The 19,540-nt window shown below is 42.5% G+C and overlaps 1 protein-coding gene across 4 annotated transcripts in view; it reads right to left on the bottom strand.

Moving 5' to 3' along the window:
• The window catches only part of IKZF2 (IKAROS family zinc finger 2), a 112,088-nt gene that overhangs the window by 92,208 nt on the left and 340 nt on the right, over positions 1-19,540 (bottom strand). For 3 of the 4 annotated variants that reach the window (XM_015635196.3, XM_015635201.3, XM_015635204.3), the window contains exons 2-3: positions 16,923-16,971; positions 16,092-16,196 (exon numbers count right to left, since the gene is read on the bottom strand). In XM_015635196.3, the coding sequence (XP_015490682.1) occupies positions 16,092-16,196; positions 16,923-16,956 (139 nt within the window). In that variant the 5' untranslated portion in view covers positions 16,957-16,971. Of the gene's footprint in view, positions 1-16,091; positions 16,197-16,922; positions 16,972-18,264; positions 18,301-19,540 lie in introns of all 4 variants that reach the window. The other variant, XM_015635198.3, reaches the window with a different exon arrangement.

The following is a 19,540-nucleotide window of genomic DNA, read 5'->3' as shown; positions in this document are numbered from 1 at the left end:
GGCACTATTTAAAAATCATTCTGAACCAAAAAACTCAATACCCCAAAGTTTGTGCAAGGTGCAGGAATGTGGAAGATTCAAGTCTGCCTCTATTCAGTGGTTCCAACTCATACCACCACTACTGTTTAACTGAAGGTGTTATATATGAGGTTACAGTCCAAATGTGAGCTGTGAGCTAACTGCAGCCTGCGAAAGGGCTGGTTGTGAACCCAGCACCGCTGAGCTGCTGGCCCCATCCCTCTGCAAGAGGCAAGCACCTCTTGCACTGGGTCAGAGGCAGCAGAAAAGCCAGCTGCCTGCCTTGCTGACCACACAGTTGATGACTTGTGTGAGGTATCAGCACAGCTCAGAGTGTCTTTTCCTCTGCAGAAACAGAAAGAGCTAGGAGCTCCCATCCCTGCTCAGACACCACCCTCTCACTGTGTGAGACCGTGCACTAAACTGGATCAGCAAATCGATCCAAGCTAAAAATACCTTTTTGTTATTTGGTTTTCCTTTTTCAGAAGAAAATGCTGGCATTGTCACAGAGAACAAGGAATGCTGAACTCCACTTTGAATGCTCGCCTTAGGAATAGTCACCTCGGCTAGAAGGGCATCTGGGGCCCCTGCCAGTTATAACACCTTTAAACAGTCCTAACTAATGACAGCCCACACACACAGTGCCATTAAAACATGTGCAGGTTAAAACCCTGCACACAACAGATTCCCAAGCTCCTGCAGCACTGCTCAGCTGCAGTTTGCTCCAGAGCAGAGCTGCAGTAACACCCTGCTCAACACCAATCCCGCTGTTCCCAGTGCTGAGCCTTGCTGTAAGCAGTGGGTAATGGAACAGCTCGTGCAAGCCAAGGGCTGGAATTTAAATGGAAAGCTGAGGTACAGCTTGCTTGTAATCTGGCTGTAGCCTTCCATACCTAAAACAATTTCAAATACAAATATAAATTTCAATTTCAAATACAAATGCAGCCAGTTGATGTTTCCCCAAACTATGCTTGTGACTACCTACAACTTGCCCCTGTGACAGGGGTCTGCTCCACAAGTGTGTGGAATTAGAGAATCTCCCACATAGTGCAGTGAGCTTTGGATAGGTCTTAAATTACTCATGGGAAAGCTCGCCAGCTACAGAGCACAGGATCAGCACCTTAACTCTCATTTCTGTAAGAGGCTCCAATTTAATTAGTGCAGCAACTTCTCCCCTTATCCATAGCCTACAATACCATCCTTCCTTCTCCATCCCAGCAACTACTTATAGCTGCTGTAGGACACCAAGAGCATCTCCAAAAATCCTCAACTCAAAAGGTGGTTAACAACAACAACAAAAAAATATCAGCCAAAGAAAGCAGCACTCTCCAAGGAACACAGGCCACATAAAATAGAAGCAAAGGACCCAAAATTCAACACTTGCCATCAGCTTCAATTAGCAGCAAAGTGGGGTTTGGGAAAACAAGGGCCTCTTCAGAGCTGCTATAGGGCAAAGATGAAATCCCAGAATTAAAAACAAAATCCCCACATGCATATTAATATTCAGAGGCAATTACCTTTCAGCTTAAAGTCAGCCAACATGCATCTTACTACTGCAGCTCTTAAAGCAATCTTGTTTACAACTGGAAATGGATTACATTATCTCAGCTCCACCTAGCCACATAATGCAGAGCAAACTGTCAAACATAAAATTACAAAATGGTTATTGTAAGGTATCCCCTTCAGCATAAAAATTAATTTGACCTATTTTATTACTAAATTATTACTCCCACACAAATTTTCTATCATAGATATCTATCAGCACTGACATTTATATTCCGGTGAGGCACTCTCAGATGCCTATTTTCTTCTTCTCCATCTCAAAGGTGTATTGAACAGATTTGATGTAAACAGCCTGCCAAGCTAGTTAAAATCTTTAAACTTTACACATACAATTAGATTGTGACAATAACCATTTGCTTAAAAAGAAAGAGAGAGAAAGATACCTACACAGAGTTTCAGATTATGAAACAAAATGCTTCATGAATTAAAGGAATGATTAATCTAAATTTAAGAAGGACCTACGGATATTTTTATTACGGCTCTGGCAGGTTGCTCTGATTGTCACCAAGAGACATGATTTGACACAATGGCCCTGATTAAGAATGTGCTTAAGTCCTATTAAAGCCAATGGAAGTTAATCATCTGTTTAAGAGCTTTGCTAAATCAGGACCAGAACAGGAGACATTTCCAAAAAATCTGGGCCTAAAATGAACACACACTAATTAGCTGCACACACCAATTACATGATTATGGATGAAACACAGTTGTTTAGCATTTACAACCGCATACTTTGTGTGGAATCATTTAGAAATAAGGTCTAATTATCATTCCATAACAGGTCCCACAATGCATTATAACCCACATATAGCATATTAATTTTACTTAAAGGAATAGCTTGAAAAGGAAAAGAGAAAAAGAAAAAAGCAGAAATCCTTCCAGTAATATTAGTCCAAATTCTCAAGTGGATCAAGATCTGACCCTTTTGGAACTTCAGTGTGTTCACAGGGAGAATGTCTGAGCACTCTTGCTCGGCCCAGTTTCCTTATTGCTACTTTTTGCTTACAGAAAATATTCACTCTTGCATTTCAAAATGGAACGTTTGTACTCCATGCTGCCTAATGACTTAAGCCCTGCACTCAGAAAACAAACAAATTGGCATGGAACTGCCAGGGTATCAAATATACATCCAGGGTAACAAATACCAGCAAATGATTCCTAAAAAATATTTGTGCATACAACCCAAAAGTTGTTTTAAGTTCATTTGTGAATGATTTCAATCATTTGAATGTTTGACATTAGCCAGGATTGACAAGATTCACTTTTATGTCCCTTACACTGACATTTATTAGTTTTTCTTAGCAGCAAGATTTTCAGATAAGTGACTGAAAGGTCTCCTCTTTCATTAAATTACGAAAAAAAGGCATTCCCAAAGCCAGAGACTGCTGAAAAGCCATGCTTCAGTGCAAAACACAGCTCAAGAATGAGAAGCACCATCGAGAGCTACATTTATTAAACAAACACACATTAAAAATAAAAAAACCCCTCATGGTATGCAAGGCAATCTTGCGATTTCAAACTTGACTCATGATTGTGAAAGTTTGGAGCTGGCATGCCAACTTGGTGAGCCATCTGCTCACCAACAATTTATAAACGAGACTGCTGCCAAAGCCACCCGATTACTCAGTTCTAATATTAGTGATGTAACTAAAACATGCTCGTAGGGTTTTTCTCCCCATGGACCAGGAAGCACAAGAGAAAAAAACCTCACAGAGAAAAAGTTAAAAATAAATTAGGAAAAATGTATTTATTTGCTATTCCCTTCAAGTCTGGGAAGGAGGAACATTAAAGATTAAGTCAATGCTTTAGTTCTGTAATTCCCTCTAAACAAAGTCAGAAGGGAAAAAAAGAAATCAGTAGTGTGATTACAAATGATGGGACAAGGAGAATCATAGAATGGTTTCAGTTGGAAGACACCTTAAAGCCAATCTCATCCCACCCCCTTCCATGGGCAGGGACACCTTCCACTATCCCAGACTGCTCCAAGCCCCATCCAACGTGGCCTTGGGCACTTCCAGGGTTGGGGCAGCCACAGCTTCTCTGGGCAACCCATGCCAGAGCCTCCCCACCCTCAAGCCAAGAAATTCTTCCTAATGTTCAGTCTAACCCTGCTCTCTGGCACTGGGAAGCCATTCCCCTTGTCCTGTCACTCCAGATTCTTGGAAATAGTTTCTCTCCATCTTTCTTGCTACAATTAGGTCATCCCAAAGCCTTCTCCTGGCTGAACAATCCCAATTCTCTCAGCCCCTCCTCATAGCAGAGATGCTCCACCCCTCTCTGATCAACTTGGTGGCCCTCCTGAATGAGATATTCAGTCCTCAATGCCCATTTCTTTGTTAACGATTGAAATGGTAGTTGGCAAAAATTAAACATATTTGTGCTCATTTCATAATAGCATTTAATACATTTTGAAAACAGAGTAAAGAAATAATTAAGAAATCGTGCATGTAGACAACCAGGTACAACTGCTGATTTTACTCATGATGCTAATTTTACCATTAGAACTGGGCAATTTGTGATAAAAACATTACCCTATTTAAACAAGTCCTTTCTTACTAAAATTCAATATTACAAATAGCAGCAAAAACATGCTGGAGGTTACCCTACAGTAAATAATCCTTGGGGCAAAAGATACTGTAATGAAACTGCATGGAAAATTACTCACTCAATCATTTTTAAAACGTTGAGTCACAATTCAGTTTTGTTGGCCTGAAACTCCAGATTTATCTCCATGGCAAGGCAGAAGCAAATCCCAAAGCACAGCCACTATTCCCAGAGCTCAGACACGAGGACGTGCTGCTGCAGGAGGGAAGCCAGCAGTGTGCAATGTCCTACACCACCACTTTCACACTGTCTCCTGTGTTACCTCCTGCCCACAGAGGTCACAAAACAGTTTAACCACTGGCTTCAGTGTGAGCACAATCAGGACATTTCCAAGTGCTCTGCAGGGGACACTAATTAGATTCAAAACACAGGCAGTCCTGGTGGCATTAATTAAGAGGACAATGACAGTGACAAGCACTCTGCTTCATTTCAGAACACCTTGCTGTGTCACTGCCAAAAGGAGTAGCTTTTAAAACTGCAGTTTGAAATTAAATGCATCATCATTAACCAATTACCATTCTAACTAGTTTCCTCAACAACAGATCGGCTTTATTTACAATTAATTTTGGTTAATGAGCTAGTTGTAGTTTTATCTGACGGATAATGGGAGAGAATTAATAATTGCTTAATCCACACAAAATTTTGTTGTTCACATAGCACACAAAATTTTGACAAATGTTTCTGAATCCCAGCCAACAACCACCAGCACATTTTCACCATCTGAAAGCAGCCAAAGCTCAGCAAATGTTACCATTTTACATTATAGTAGGTTAAACTGTTTATATATATAATTAGAATTATTATTATAAACTACAGTCATAATTATAAATTAAAATTTCATCACTGACTCATAAGGAAGCTTTCCCCCTTCCAAAACACCTGGGCAGAACAATGGATTAAGGTCATCTCTTGGATGGTCTACAAAGATTTATTCTATCTATAGTTGCGCAAGAAAATGCTGCAAAGACCCAAAATGGAGAATAAACTGCCCTGTGCACATCGGCTGTGCTGTCTATCTCTCACCTTTGTCTTTCCCCCTCCAATGAACTTAAGCCCGGCTCCAAAGCTGTTTTAAGCCCAGTCCTATTTTTTTTTTATTAGGCACTGGTTTTAAATGGTTTTAAACCATCATCTTCTGTTGCCACATCACCATCTTCTCTCAAAAACACTTTCCCCTTGCCAAATGTTGGGAAGGGCTGGGTTTGCCTCCAGCCAGTTCCATTCTCTTCTTCTGATACAGCAGTCTCTGGCTGGAGAGAGGTCTACCAGATGTACATCAAACCTAAGGATCTCCCTGAATCCAGTCATTAAGGAACCTTGGATAATTAGTTGGCAATTATCACTCACATTTCTGCAGTGAAAAAACACTTCTTCTACGCTTTTCCTAAGGCTTTGTTGTTCTAGGCTGTTAAATGGAATAGCCAGAGTTCTGGGGCAGGAATGAGCATGGACACAGATAAAACATCCTGACATGAAGATGAGTAAGAACATTACAGAGCGGCACTATAGATTATTTCCTGGAATGCACTGCAGTTTGCTTTGGTTTTGAGTACATATGTGATATATATTTACTCGAACAAAAATCTCACTACTATCGATTTCTCTATAAATATTTAATGGTTACCAGTCAGAAGGTAAATTTAAGTAACAATAGTGCTAATGACATTAAATGAATGAAGCACTTTAAAAGTGAGAAAAAAAAGCAAACATTTCTTTACAGCATTTTAGACCAAAAGCAGTACGACAGCAACCTGAAACCATGTTACATGCTGATAGCCTGAGTCATGTCTGGTCTCACAGGCAGACCAGAGAGGTGATTTTGCACAAACATCTCCCAAAAAACAGTAGGTTTTGCAAGCAGTAAACTTAGCAGAGACTGTCTTCCAACAACTTTTTCCCATGCGTTTGACATTTGAAAAGGGTGGCGCTTAATAGTTTTTCCTTCAGCCGAGACACAATTCACATACTTCTTTCTCCTCTTTCTGGCTTCCTCGTTTCATAACAATTGCACTTTCCTACTATTTTTCAAGCCTGTACTTCTCTGTTGTATGTGACTGAAACTCTCGCTAAGTGCCTTCCATTTGTATTACTGTACTGCACATGTACAGGCTTGTCAGAAACCAGGGCTGGACACATTTTCCTATCTTTTTCTTTAGCTGCCAACCTTCTCTACTTGATATTAGGTAATTTGGGGGCAGCTGACAGGTCATAGCATTTAGACTATGAGAACACTCTGGGATTCACATGTAGATACATGGGATTTTAGTAAAATAAATTGTGCAATTTATAGAACAGAAATTTAAAAGAAGGCCAAGAATAAACTCACAGGGTTCTCACAGTCTGCTAACATCACTTGACCCTTAAATACACAACTAGCACATCATTCTTCTTAAGAGCTACCTGTACTCTTTGCAGTCACATCCACAAATTATGAAGCTGACTGACTCCCACCTACTATTAGAATACTTACTAAGATTAATTTCCCTACTTTTTCTCCACCTCTTCAGCCTAAAATTCTATCCACTCATTTGTATTTCTTCAACCAGTATCCTTTGTAAAGCTCTTAATACTGAAAAAACATGGTACAACAAGAAGATATTGTTATATTACTCTCTAGAAGACTAGATTACCCGAAGATAATACCCTACAGTGATAGAGAGAGAGGCCTGTGTATTTAAGGTAGGGAGAAAATTTCCAACAGGGGGCTTCAAGTAAAGCTGATAGCCAGGCTGTTCCACACAGCTGCGTGGAGATGTATTAGACTCACCCAGGAACTACCTGTGCTGGTAACAAGGTCAAAACAATGGTAAGGTTGACCCAATTTTGGAAGATTAAACTGTAAAACTATTACCTACAACTACATTTAGGACATGCCTAAATCTGAAAGATGATGAGCATTAAGGCACTGAGTAAATTTAAGGCCCAGTGGTGTATTCTGAAATATTTCTATACTCAGGCAGACTCTGCACTGGTGCCAGATCCCAGCAGACTCTCCAGGGATGCAGGAGAGAGGCCCCTCACCACGACAGCGCACGTGCGATACGAAGCCTGTACCTAGGAATGGACAATTAAAAGCAATATGCAAAATTGCTAATTAATAAGATTTATTCTCCTTCAGGGGCCGTTATCTCGACAAGTCAAACACTGCAGGATATCAATTTCTCAAGAAATAAGATTAAAAACCGAACGCCATTTTGCCTGAGCTGTCTCCCTCTATCACCGACCTGGCCGCTAACCAGAACAAGGTCTTCAATCTACTGCCACTCCTTCCTGAAAACTTTTAAACCATCCACAACTTTAAGAGAACAGCTACTCTTCCTCAAATGAATAAACCTCATATCTCTTCTGGATAAAAAGACTTGCTGTTTTCATAGAGAAAGAATCAACTTCTTTCATTTTCAGAAGAAGGGAGTTCAGACCATCCTGTTGCTGCTCCTTGGACGAAAGAGAGTATTTAATTTACCCTGCTGAAGTTTAAATGATGCACAGATAGAGTGACCAAAAACTCTCTCAGTTTGTGTTTTATGGCTAGATCAGTACCAAAAAAGCAACTTTGCGTGCAGAGGGAATCATAAAATGTCCAGAAGCAGAGTTGATGTCTATGAAAGATGAGGTGTGAATTCTCATAGAACTGCACACAGGCATTCCCAAATCAAAGAGTAATTATGAGAAAAATTACCATGGACTTGAGCATATCACAGGGCTCTGCAGCCAGCGATCTGTGCCACTCACCAACATCATTTTCATGGGCTGAGGGAAAACTTTGCCCCTTGAGAAGAACCAGAACAACATCACTTTCTTATGATGGAATTGGGAGGTTTTAGAGGCTGGGGGGAAATGCAAGAAAAACATCATTAAAAAGAAGCTGAGAAAACTCCAGCCTGATGCTAAAGGTCACAGCACAGATGTCTTTAGTCCAACACTTGTTTTGTTCAAGTGGAGGAGCAGAGGGGATAAACAAGAAAATCCCCCCATCGGAATGTCAAGCTTTGTCATGTATGTGGTTTAACTGCCAACAGAGCATCTCTCCCATAAGCCCTGCCCAGATCTTCCATTAGCTGGAGAGGAAACACAGCCCGCCTTACCTCCTCACACAAGAAGAAGATTTGTGAGAAAAAAAGACGAGAGGTTGGACAGGCAACAACATGAATGGATTTTCTGTACTTCACCATGTCCTACCTCCTTTGAAAAACATTTAAGATATCCAGCCCTCAGGACAAAGAGCCTGAAAACAGCAGCACCAACGTGTGTCTTCTATCCCCACTGCATGAAGTTTCAGGGTGGACGTTAGCATCGAGTCCTCCAAAGGCCTTCTCCAAGCCAGAGACAGAGCAGGGACTTGAATACTCACACTGATCTTCCCCTTCTTTCTCCCCTACTGCAGTGACTACACCTGTGCCCAGAGCAACCTCACAGGTGGTAGGTACCAATACCACAGCAGGAAAAGAGGCTGGGAAAAAGCAGTCTGTGCAGCTTCTCCAAGTAACACAAAACCATTGTGGAGAGAGCAGACAGGTCTGCAGTGAATCAGATTCCTTGGCTCATGCCTTGTGTAAAACCCACAGTCTGCTAAGAAGAGGGGCTCCTACCTGTGTAGGAGAGTGGTGCACTTCAACTCCTCTTTTTTTTTCACTACCAGCTGGTAGACACAGATATTCACACCATCCACACTGGGGGTGGGAGCATGGTTTGGCTGTAGGACTGACCTCCCCTCCATACATGGGAGGACACAAGGATCTGACCACCAACCTGAGCTTCACCAAAGGGAAGACCAAGAGTCCTGTGACCTCTCTGGACAGGAGAAACACAGAGTAGCCATGAGCTAAAAGCTCATACAATGCACACAGAGCCCACCACCTCTGTGGTGCTATGCCTTGGCCACACAGCATTACAGGAGTAAACCCCCAAACTGGAAAGACTTTTTAAGAGTAAGAGGCAGAGAGAAAGCAAAAGTCAGTTAAAAAACCCGAAAAAGCCATTCTAATTCACAGAAGTTGACATGACCTAAGAGCACAGAAATGAGGGGGATCAATCAAGCCCATGCTTTTCCAGGAACAGTGTCTGCTGTTTTACGGTACTTTCCAATGTAACACCTGTAACAGCACTTGCAGGTGACCCTGCCAGGCAGGGCTATGCTCGGAGCACGAACTTCTGCCAGCATCTCTCTGCCTGTGAGGGATTACAGTTCTTCAAAGCCACAGGCTAACACAGCAGTGCCAGCAGAAGCCGGTAATGTAGACCTGGCTTCAGATCAAGGGCACATTATGCTGGGCAGTGTGAATAGGGGCTCATCTACACACAGACCTGGCAATGCTTAGTGGTGTGGCAAGAGTTAAAATTCTGCGGTTGTTCTAATTTAATCACACCACAACAGGGTACTTTAGGACCACCACAATTATTGCTGTGCAGGACAGGAAATAAGCTGTGCTGGTATTAAGGTACTTCTGAATGCGTCTCATTGTGGGGCTGCAAAAATTAAATGCAAAATAACCCCTAAGCAAAGAAGATATTGTAAAAAAATCCTACTTTTGACAAAGGCTAACATGTACCATCCAAATCTCCATTCTAAGTGATCTGCAGCTTCTCTGATTCAGAAAAATAAAAGGCAAGAGGGAAAAAAGAAAAGCACAGAAACACGAAGGGACTCCCCTACAATGACCAGAGCCTGGAGGAAAACCGGGCCTCTGGTCACCTAGCCCAGAGCCATATCTGTCACGCTCATTGCTTCTCAGTGGTAATTCAGCACTGCTTCCTTCCATTGGGATGTAGCAGTCAGCTGCCTGGACTCCAAACAAGTGTCCACTACCCTAGGGAATGGACAACATGCTGTGGCACAGGCTCCTCACCTGGGCTGGGAACAGGTCTTGATACTACACAGAGCAGAGGCTCAGCCTTCTTTTCAATTTCCTACAGAATTTTAGAACACGTCAATTTTAGACCTGTCTCAGGGTGGGTTCTTCAAGGATTTTCAGTCGTTGGAATTACTGAAGCAAAAAGCAGAAAAGGAGGCTCTGCCTTTTCCTAAGGGATAGAATAGCATCACTCCTTCAAGGTGCCCTCTTGGCACTGGAAGGATGAGTTCTGCACACCCTCAGTACTGCACAAAGGTAGCAGAGGTGGCTGCTGTAAAACTTAGTCCTGCCAACCTGCAAACCATCACTTAGCTGAAGGATTATATAGAGCCTGCGCCCCACAGGAACTGTAAACAAGCCTTTGAACCAATTTCCTAGCAGAAGATACCCATTGATTTCAACAGGAGTAGGACCTTCCCCCAGATTCAGGGATGGGAAACACAGAACACTCTCCGACGGCTATCTTGTCATCCCACTGCTATCAAAGTGTCATATTTCATGGATGATGAGGATTGCTCTTTTTGTTGTCTGAAAAGGAACTGAAATTCCAGAAGCAAGCACTGAAAACTTGCTGACTACAAAACTAGCAAGAGCACAGTGTTGTAACAGGGCGTGTACCAGGGAAAGTTAACTGAACCTGACAGTCCAAGAGAATAACAGAAGCTTCCTAAGAAAGGTGAGTGCTGCAACAAAGCCCTGGCAGATGACCTCTTAAGAGACTTCCTTCAGAATGAATAAAAACCTATTTAATGAGATTAACTGATCATTTCACTCCACCCTTGTTATAACACTCACTGAGAGGGAGGAATGTTTTTGCAGCCGAGTATGCGGCTCCATAGGGAATGCCAGGACTGTGACAGAAGGTAGGAAAAATACACAGGGGAGCCCTTCACCATTGCAGTGTGAGTATGTGAGTATTCAAACACCAACTCATTTCACTGGCTACTCTGTGCTGGACTACAGACAGAGTTCGTATCAGAAGAACTATTTCATGACTTTAACCACACCAATGTGAAAAATCTGAGCTGATGTGGATAAAGTTACAACATTCCAAGGTACATCCCAGGAAATGCTTTATTTCCAGTTAGCCCTTTCCTCTGTTTGGGTTGCAGGTTTTTTTCAAGAAAAACAGTCTGACACTACTTTTCAGAGCTTTGGTTTCTTAGGTGTGGAAAACTCCCTCTATTTCTGCTATATTCCTGGTAATCACCTTTCCATTTAATATTTTTTTCTTCTCAAAGTCCCAGAAAGCTAAATGCATTGGCTAAAACTTTGATAACTACTACTGCCCTGGCAATTCTCAGGAAGTCTGAGGATAAAAGACCATGCTCTTGTGTCAAAGGGGCTCACTTCTTACAGTTCCCTGCCATGTTCCCTCATGTCTGAGCTCATCCTGGCAAAGTCCATCCTCACCCTCATTCAACATGCCAAACCACAGGTACGTCTATATTGGGCATCATTGTGCAATTCCATAGCTGAGCTCCAAAAAAAATCAAAGTGTCAAGACTGCAAAGTCAGACACAAAGGACTGGAGGACAACTCAAGTGATTGTCAAAAGTCCACCTCCCTGCACTGAAGCAGAAGATACCCAGACCAATAAATGCTGCTTACCATACTCCTTAAAGGCTGCTAAGGACAGAAGATTCCTCAGCATCCTGAGGTGATCAGGTCCAAGTTTTTAATAGTTTCCAAGATATTTGGAAGAAAAGGAGATCTGAATCCCCAGTTCAGAGCACAGCAGTTTGGCTTCCAGAATTCTTCATGCCCCAGTGTACACACACACATCAGGGGGGGGACTGCCTCAAAGCACTAATTTAGTCCCCCTCTGCAGCCCAGCCATCTTCAACTACCCTCCCTAAAGGAAAGCCTCCATCACCTCACCCTACAAAAAAGCCCACAACACATACTGAGCCAGGAAAGAATCCCAGAGCAAGGTTCAGCCTCACGTGCCTGGGAGTAAATTCTGGTGGTAACAAGGCTTGTTTGCCATGGAGCTGAGGCATGGAGCAACTTTTAACTTTATGTGGTTTCATTCCAACAGTCAGGCTCCAAAATTACATTTCATTATCCCTACAGATGTGCCAAAACAGCTGTGGTACAAGTAACTCATTGCTCAGGACAACACAACTGTGACAAAACAGGAGTTGTATGACAATTCAGGCTTGAAAAATGGAAGTGATCAGGAAAGATTTGGGGCCACAAAAAAAAGTGCAACTGATAGTCCACCCCGATCACTTGGAATATAGTATTGGCTACATTATAATAAAACCCTGCCCATGTTCTCTTTAAACACCAGTGCTGAAATCATTCCCACTTAGTGCTGCTGTCCCAATTAGTGATCTCGTCAGACAGCGCGATCATTCCCCACCACGGAGAAAACGCAATCGCCTCATTATTTTCAGCAGCAGAGTCAGCCGACATGGCTTACTCTCTTAATGAATAAATTCTCATAACTTACTAACACTTCAAGCTACTATAAACACCTCCTGAAAGCATACCACAATTTTAATCGGTTTCAAACATCAGATGTTGGGTTTGATATTTATGATTGTTCTGACTCTGTTTTGTTTAAGGGCTCCTTTTGTCTCTGAAAGCAAAGATAAGAAAGTTAACTGGGACACCCACTGTCAAGCCTCTAATTTAAGGGGAAATTGCCTTTGTCGCTGACTGTCAGATGTTAATAGCTGCTGCTACTATTTTCCCTATGATACTAGGCCAGTGATCTTAGAGAAGTGTCCTTCATCCTATACAAAGCAATGATTGAGTCAACTAATTGAACAACTGTGCCCCTGCAGTTTCTAAAGCAGACATTCCTCTAAGTCCATTTCAACCTACAGGAAAAAAAAAATCTCTAATAACTGTAGCAAGAACTCAGTGTGGTATTATGGGGAGGTGACTGGGAATTATTCCTTTTTAAAGCCTCTTTTATAAGGATTCCCCATTAGCCTTTAATTAGCATGCCAGTTCCTATTCGGAGGTTTCTGATCACTTATAGCCCAGTTCAGCATTCACAGACGGGAACAAGAGGGACTCCCTTGAACTCAGTGGGGTCTATGGGGGGGCTTAGGGCCATGCAGGGAACTCTCTAACACCAACACAAAGTTAATTGAGCAAGCCTGTGACACCCAGCTCTGGGTGTCAGACTTTGTAAGAGTTTTCCTATGGAAGATCAAAAGAAAATCTGGACTTCCAGATTTGGGGCTATGTAAATAAATCATCTGTACTCAGCAGGTATAACACTAATTCATCTTTTGCTGTAAAGAAAAGTGAGATGATCTATCAACCTCTTTGGTTTGACTATTTACACGTATTTTAAATCTTTGCTTACATAAAACTACAGTGAAGTATTTTAGAACAGAGCATCTGCCAACACACATGCAGTGTTCTGCTAAAGGCAGGTATATGTAAGATCATCAGTTAGCTATGACAGGTGATTTAGTGTGATTCATCTTTCAGGATCATCTCATTCACAAGGAAAATTGAGTGTCATCCCCATCCATAACCTACAAATACCATCTAGATACTTGAAAATGGTAATAGGTTAAAGGGTGCAGTAGACAAAATATTCGACCCAAACCCTTTTGGAATAGAACCTGAAAACATCAGTAATCCAGACAGAACTACTAACACAGATTGCCAGGGGCTAATGAACATAGAAAACTCTTTACCCAGCACATAATTTTGCTGTTGCTGGGAGAGCACTACTCAGTCATTTCAGCACAGATCCAAGAAATTTCCTTCTTTTGGTGTTTCTCTTCTGAGCCAGACACAAATTCCAACTAAATTAAGAGCTGTGGTTCAAAACAATGCAATGGAATGCAAGAAGAACAAAGGTCAAAACTTCGATCTCTACCTTGCAGGTGCACATCCAGAGCACACAGCCAAAGGGGGCCATGTGCTTCTGGCAATGACTGGCAACCAACCCGGGAGTGAAATATTTGGGGTCTGCTCCCTTTATCACCTCCTCCATTCCCAAGTCCTACCCAGCCAGGATAACATGCCCTGGGATTTGCTGTAATGGCAGCCAACATCAATTAATCTCCAGCAACCCGCTGGAAATCAAACCAATCTGAAATAGAACACAGCCACTGCCTCTACTTAAAACAATGGATGATGGGTCAATCCACTGGGAACTACTAAATTGATACAAAATATTTCAAACAGCTATTCCACCTCCATCTTTGCTTTTAAAATACAAAAAAACCCCCAAACAAACAAACAAAAGAGTTTTAAAAGAGAGGTGCAGGCCCCTCGGTTACCAAACCTTTAAAAGGATTTCCTGTGCCCCACAAAGCAGGTGGAAAGCTTTAAAGCCCAGCTTGGTGATTTAGCCTACACATGCTAGATTCAAGATTTGGCCAAAAACCTTAAATGAACCAATGTAACAGCTGCCACAAAAGCCGACAACCTCTGATCAATATCTTCCATGTTTAAGGCAGCACAAGCCGCCTTCTCTGCAAAACAATCCTAAGCCTGCAAAGAGTAAATAAATTACAATAAATTTAAGAAGCTTGAGTTTTGTTTGGCTTGGGAAACCCAGGCAGAGCCCTTAATTTTTCAACAGCAGCACATCTTTAACACAGAGCAGCAATGATAAAAGCATTTGAGATACCTGCGAGAGGCCAAAAACACCTCTAAAAAAACACCAAGGCTGCAGATACGTATGTGTTGCAAAGAACTAATGAAGCTTAAAAACCATTGAAAATGTTAACACAATGAACATGAAAATACTGAGTGTGTTAAAGCCTTTTGCATTACTTCATTCTAGATCTTTTTATTCCTAATTTGACTTTGGTTTTCAGTCTAGATTATAAAGAAGATTTAAAACACAGAGACTTTTTTCCCTTCCAATGAAGTCTTCCCATTAATAAAAAGGAAACAAAGAAAATGAAGAAAGTGAGTAGTAAAACTTTTACAACATAATAAAGTATATCAGAATCCCAGTGCAGCACAATTGGAATTGTCTAAAGATGCTGAATTATGGGTGGTTGTCATATAAAGTTCAGTCCACAGTATTAGAAATCATATTCTCCAGCAACATGTATATAATTGAGAGAGCTTCATAATAACCGTCAGTTTAAAGGCTCATAAAACTGCGCTTTACCCATAATTTGCAAGAGGAAAGAATTCTTAAAGGAAAGTAACATCTTTTTCTCAGAAAGACTCTGAAGTCAATACTCTGTGCATTTTTAAACAAGCAACTCCAGAAGCTCTCTTACACAGATTTCAGTAGGGCACTATACTAACCCTCGGTTTAAATAGATAAATATCTATCTGTAGTACACACAAACTAGAAAGAAAATTAGTATCACATAGAGAGGAACACTCTGTAAGTATGTTGGAAGCAAAGCACGTTACATTTTATTTTGGACTATAAGTGTAGAGGTTACATTAAAGTATATATCTTGGTGTAACACTGTAACCAACACTTAAACAAGGTAGGGCATTCACACACAGAAAATTAAGATTGTTGCTTTTATGAAACTGCACAAGCTACATTTATCTACCTCCCATATATAACAGGAGAATAATTAGACAAATATTATCAGCTCTTGACATTCTCACTGTGCAAAACTCTCAAAACTCTCAGTTTCTACCCGACATTCTAAACCGAACTCCTTTCAGTCTGTTATAATCAATTAGAGTTTTGTAAATAAAATTTGTTTGTTTTCAAATAAAGCTACTTCAAGCTGTTTCGGGAAGCAAAGTAAGTAATAGTAGCAGTAATAGTAATAATAACTACAATTTCTATTTGGATTTCAGAACCTGAGGAAACAAAAGCAGCACATGTCAAGCCTAGCGTTTTCCTACCTGGAGCAGGTAAGGACCAGCTCTCAAATGCCACCTTGGGATAGCTCAGACTAGTAATCCCGTTCATGTTTAGATGAGACACCAGCACGAACAAGAACCAAAAGAAAAGAAAATCTCGCCTGTCCTCCTCTGTTATAAGCAATGCCAATAGCAGTGGCTAAGACCTGGTAATCAAACCAAGGACCAGGAGGACCAGAACAACCCAACCCCTCAGCTAGAGAGAAACAGGCTTAAGAGGAGACTTACTGCCTGCCATGTGACAGGGGGAGGTGTGCTGCCCATTGGGAGTGCTGGAGGTGAGGTCGATGGCCATGCCGCAGTGCTCCCTTTCAGGCGAATAGTCATTGTCACCTGCGGGCACAACGCAGGTCCCCTGTAAGTTGTTATCCCCCTCTTCAGCAGAGATACACAAAGATTAAAAACCACAACCCGCTCGCTCCCCTCGCCCCTGCCCTCCCCTCCTTTACTGGTGGGGTCTTGCAGAACCTGTCAAATCTCGACTCTCAGTGCCCACAAGTAAACACTTGGCTGATTTTAAGAGCCCCCTCAAAGCTACTGTCACCATTCTTTTACACACACTCCTGTGGCAAACCTTGTCCCAGCTGCCTGGTTCTAAGTAAGTTAGGATTACTTTTCGATTAGCAGACAGGGAGAATCCAGGCTGGGCAGGGAAAGACTGGAATAGTAATTCATCATACAGACCTTCCCCCCAAAGCTGTGGGTTAACTGACAGTTAAACAAAGCACTTACACAACCCCCCCACATAGAAAACAAGAGAAATGCATAGGGAAAGGCATAAAAAGTTTTTGGCTGCAGTCTGAATTTCTGGAGGTGAACTCTCTCTTATTTGCAAAGTTCATTCACCCTCAGCAAATATTTAAACCTAAAGATACTCACCCATGCACCCATCCCCATGCATTTCTCAGCTGTACAGAGAGTTTATATTTAAATGCTACTAATTCAGTGTCAATGCAGACACTGTACAACAGGAAGCTAAACTTCCAGGTGTCTGCATTATACAAAGGAGAGTAGGAAAAGAAAAGTAATTCAGAATAATCAAACAAAATGACTACTTACATGTAATATATCCATCAACAGCCTCTGCTTCCATAGTCAAAGTGCAGTGCTGCAAGGCAGAAAAGTACACCCTCAGAGACGCCTGTCAGTATCAACCATTAAATGATTAAACTTACTTAAAGCCCTAAGTAGTTGCCCATTTTATTGCTGTTGCAACTACTGCCTAGAGAAACACACAAGTGCACTGCATGTGCTCGTTTGCAAATCACTGAACTCTTCCTGTAAATTATGTGAGTAGACATGCAGCTGCCTCCTGGCCAGGTGGCACCTGGATCATCCTGGTCTGACCATACCTCTGTCTGTGCCCCACTCACATCTTTGCCTGATCTGAGAGTTTTTCCCTGACTTTCCACTTGTTTGTTCAAGCTGGGATGGTAATGCTTTATCAATTATCTGCTCTATCTGCAGCCAGAACAGACTTTGAAGATATGGATACTACTAACAATTGCTCTTTTCACACACACTACAAGAGACTGCCTCCTGGTCTAAACAAAATAAACCCTCCCATGTCCATACCCCTTGGACAGAGTTGTTCCAGCTTTGTCTCACACCTGTGAGACACACACCTGTACACACACCTGTTCACTCTAACCCTATTTATTTGCCACAGCACAGGGCCAAACACCACACTTCATACTCCCAGATCACACATTTTGTGGTGTGAAGCAATCTTAAAGTTTCTGGAAGCACTTTGCTGACACAGAACAAGCTATTACTTTCCCGAAACCCAAGTAACTGTATAGAATGACACCCCCTAGCTATCATTTGATATATATTGGGGGGGGGGGGGGGAAGAGGAGAGATCAATAATAATAACCATGTTCTTTTAAGTGGAAAAGTTAAAAAATCTGACATGACCAGAGGAAAATTTTATTTCCTCTCTCCCTCCATGGCCTCTTTTTTGCCTTTAGTTTCAAAACTCTCACTGCACCAGGCAGCTAAATTATTCACAATGAGCCATTTCTGTATTGATCGCCAAGTATATTTAGCCCTGGCTCCTGGAATTTCTCCATTACTTACTGGAAAACAGGCAGCTTCACTTCTTGTCTCCAAAACCACTTCCCTCCCCCTCCCTTAACCCTCTTTCCTTCCCCCCCTTCCCCGACTCTCCCCCAATAAATAAATACTTTTCTCTGTGTTCTTCTTCAGTATAAAGCAGATCAAATTCCCAAGGCATTCAGCACATAACACTTAAATTTCAACCTGCCTCATTACTACCAAACTCTCTTAAATTACTGATTTCACAACTCTTAAAAATAAATCTCAAAAAAAAAAAGCAAAAAAAAAAAGCAAAAAAGTTTTCAGAACAGGTAAGCCACTTCCTCAAGCCCTTCAAAATTACCTTATCTTCCCCCTAGTCCAGGTAGGCAGGCACACACTGAGAAAAAGAAAGAAACATCAGAAGCAACAGGGAAAGATCATCCCAGCCAATGAAGTGGAAGGAAAGAAAGGGGAGGAAGGGAGGAGGAAGAGAAAGGAAGACAAAAAGAAACACAGAAACATCCATAACCTAAATTAAAACACAACTTGATTTTTATTTTTTTATTTCTTCAATGGGGAGAGGACGAGGAAGAGGAGAGGAAAAGGAAAAAGTTTGGTCACCATTTTTAGGCTGGTAATGGCAAATCCCAGCTGCTGAGCCTTCCTCTCCACAAGGAATGGAGGGAGAGAGTTTTGCTCGAGCTGAAGACACAGGAAGATGGAGAAAGTTTTTAAAAATAGTTTTTTTAAAGGCGGGGGAGAAGGGGGGGAAGAAAGACGGGGAGGGGGAGAGGGATAGGGGAGAGAAAGTCGCCCCCGCCACTTACAGGTGGGGCATGCGGAGCCGGGAAGCCCCGGGATGAGCCGGCGGGGAAACTCGTTCAGGAATGGCACATACTTTGAAGATGAAGAACAAAAAAAAAAAAAAAAAAAAAAAAAAAAAAAAAAAAAAAAAAAAAAAAAAAAAAAAAAAGAAAAAAAGAGGGAGAGGGAGAGAGAGAGAGGAAAACTTGATCCACCGGTTCCTTACGGATTCCACGGATTCTACGGATCGGGGGGAGCGGAGGGAATGCGGGGCGGGATGGGAAGAGGGATGCGGGGCGGGATGGGAAGAGGGGGGCTCGGCGGGTGCACTCACACCCCGCGCAGCAAACCCGGGCCAACTTCCCCGGAGCGCCGCTCCGGCCCTGGGCGACGCCGGGCTCCGCGCCTCATCCTGCTTCTCCCCGCCCCTGCCACAACCTGTCAAAGTCATGGAAGTCCTGCCTCGCTTGTCATTTTATTCCCTTTTCCCCTTCTCCCCGCCGCAGGCCGCAGCCCCCCGGGGGCGCGCAGGTGGCGGCGGGCGCTGAGGGAAATGGCAGCGGGGCCGGGCTGGGTAACGGACCGGCGAGACCCGCCGCGGCTTCTGCCCCTGCTTTTTTGATTCGGTCTTCGTGGGGGGTTTTTTGTTTGGTTGGTTTTGGATTTTTTAAATTATTTTTATATTTTGGGCTAACAGCAACAAGTCATCGGCGCCCGCGGGGATGCTGCACAGCCGCGCTCGGCTCGGGGACCCTCCGCACACATAGACCCGCACGGACGGACCGAGCCCCGCGTCCCGCCGGCCCCGGAACGGAGCTGTCCCTCCTCCCGCC

Source organism: Parus major, chromosome 7 (assembly GCF_001522545.3).
Source record: "Parus major isolate Abel chromosome 7, Parus_major1.1, whole genome shotgun sequence".
In the NCBI taxonomy this organism is placed as follows: domain Eukaryota; kingdom Metazoa; phylum Chordata; class Aves; order Passeriformes; family Paridae; genus Parus; species Parus major.
This window is presented reverse-complemented; position numbering and strand designations above follow the sequence as displayed.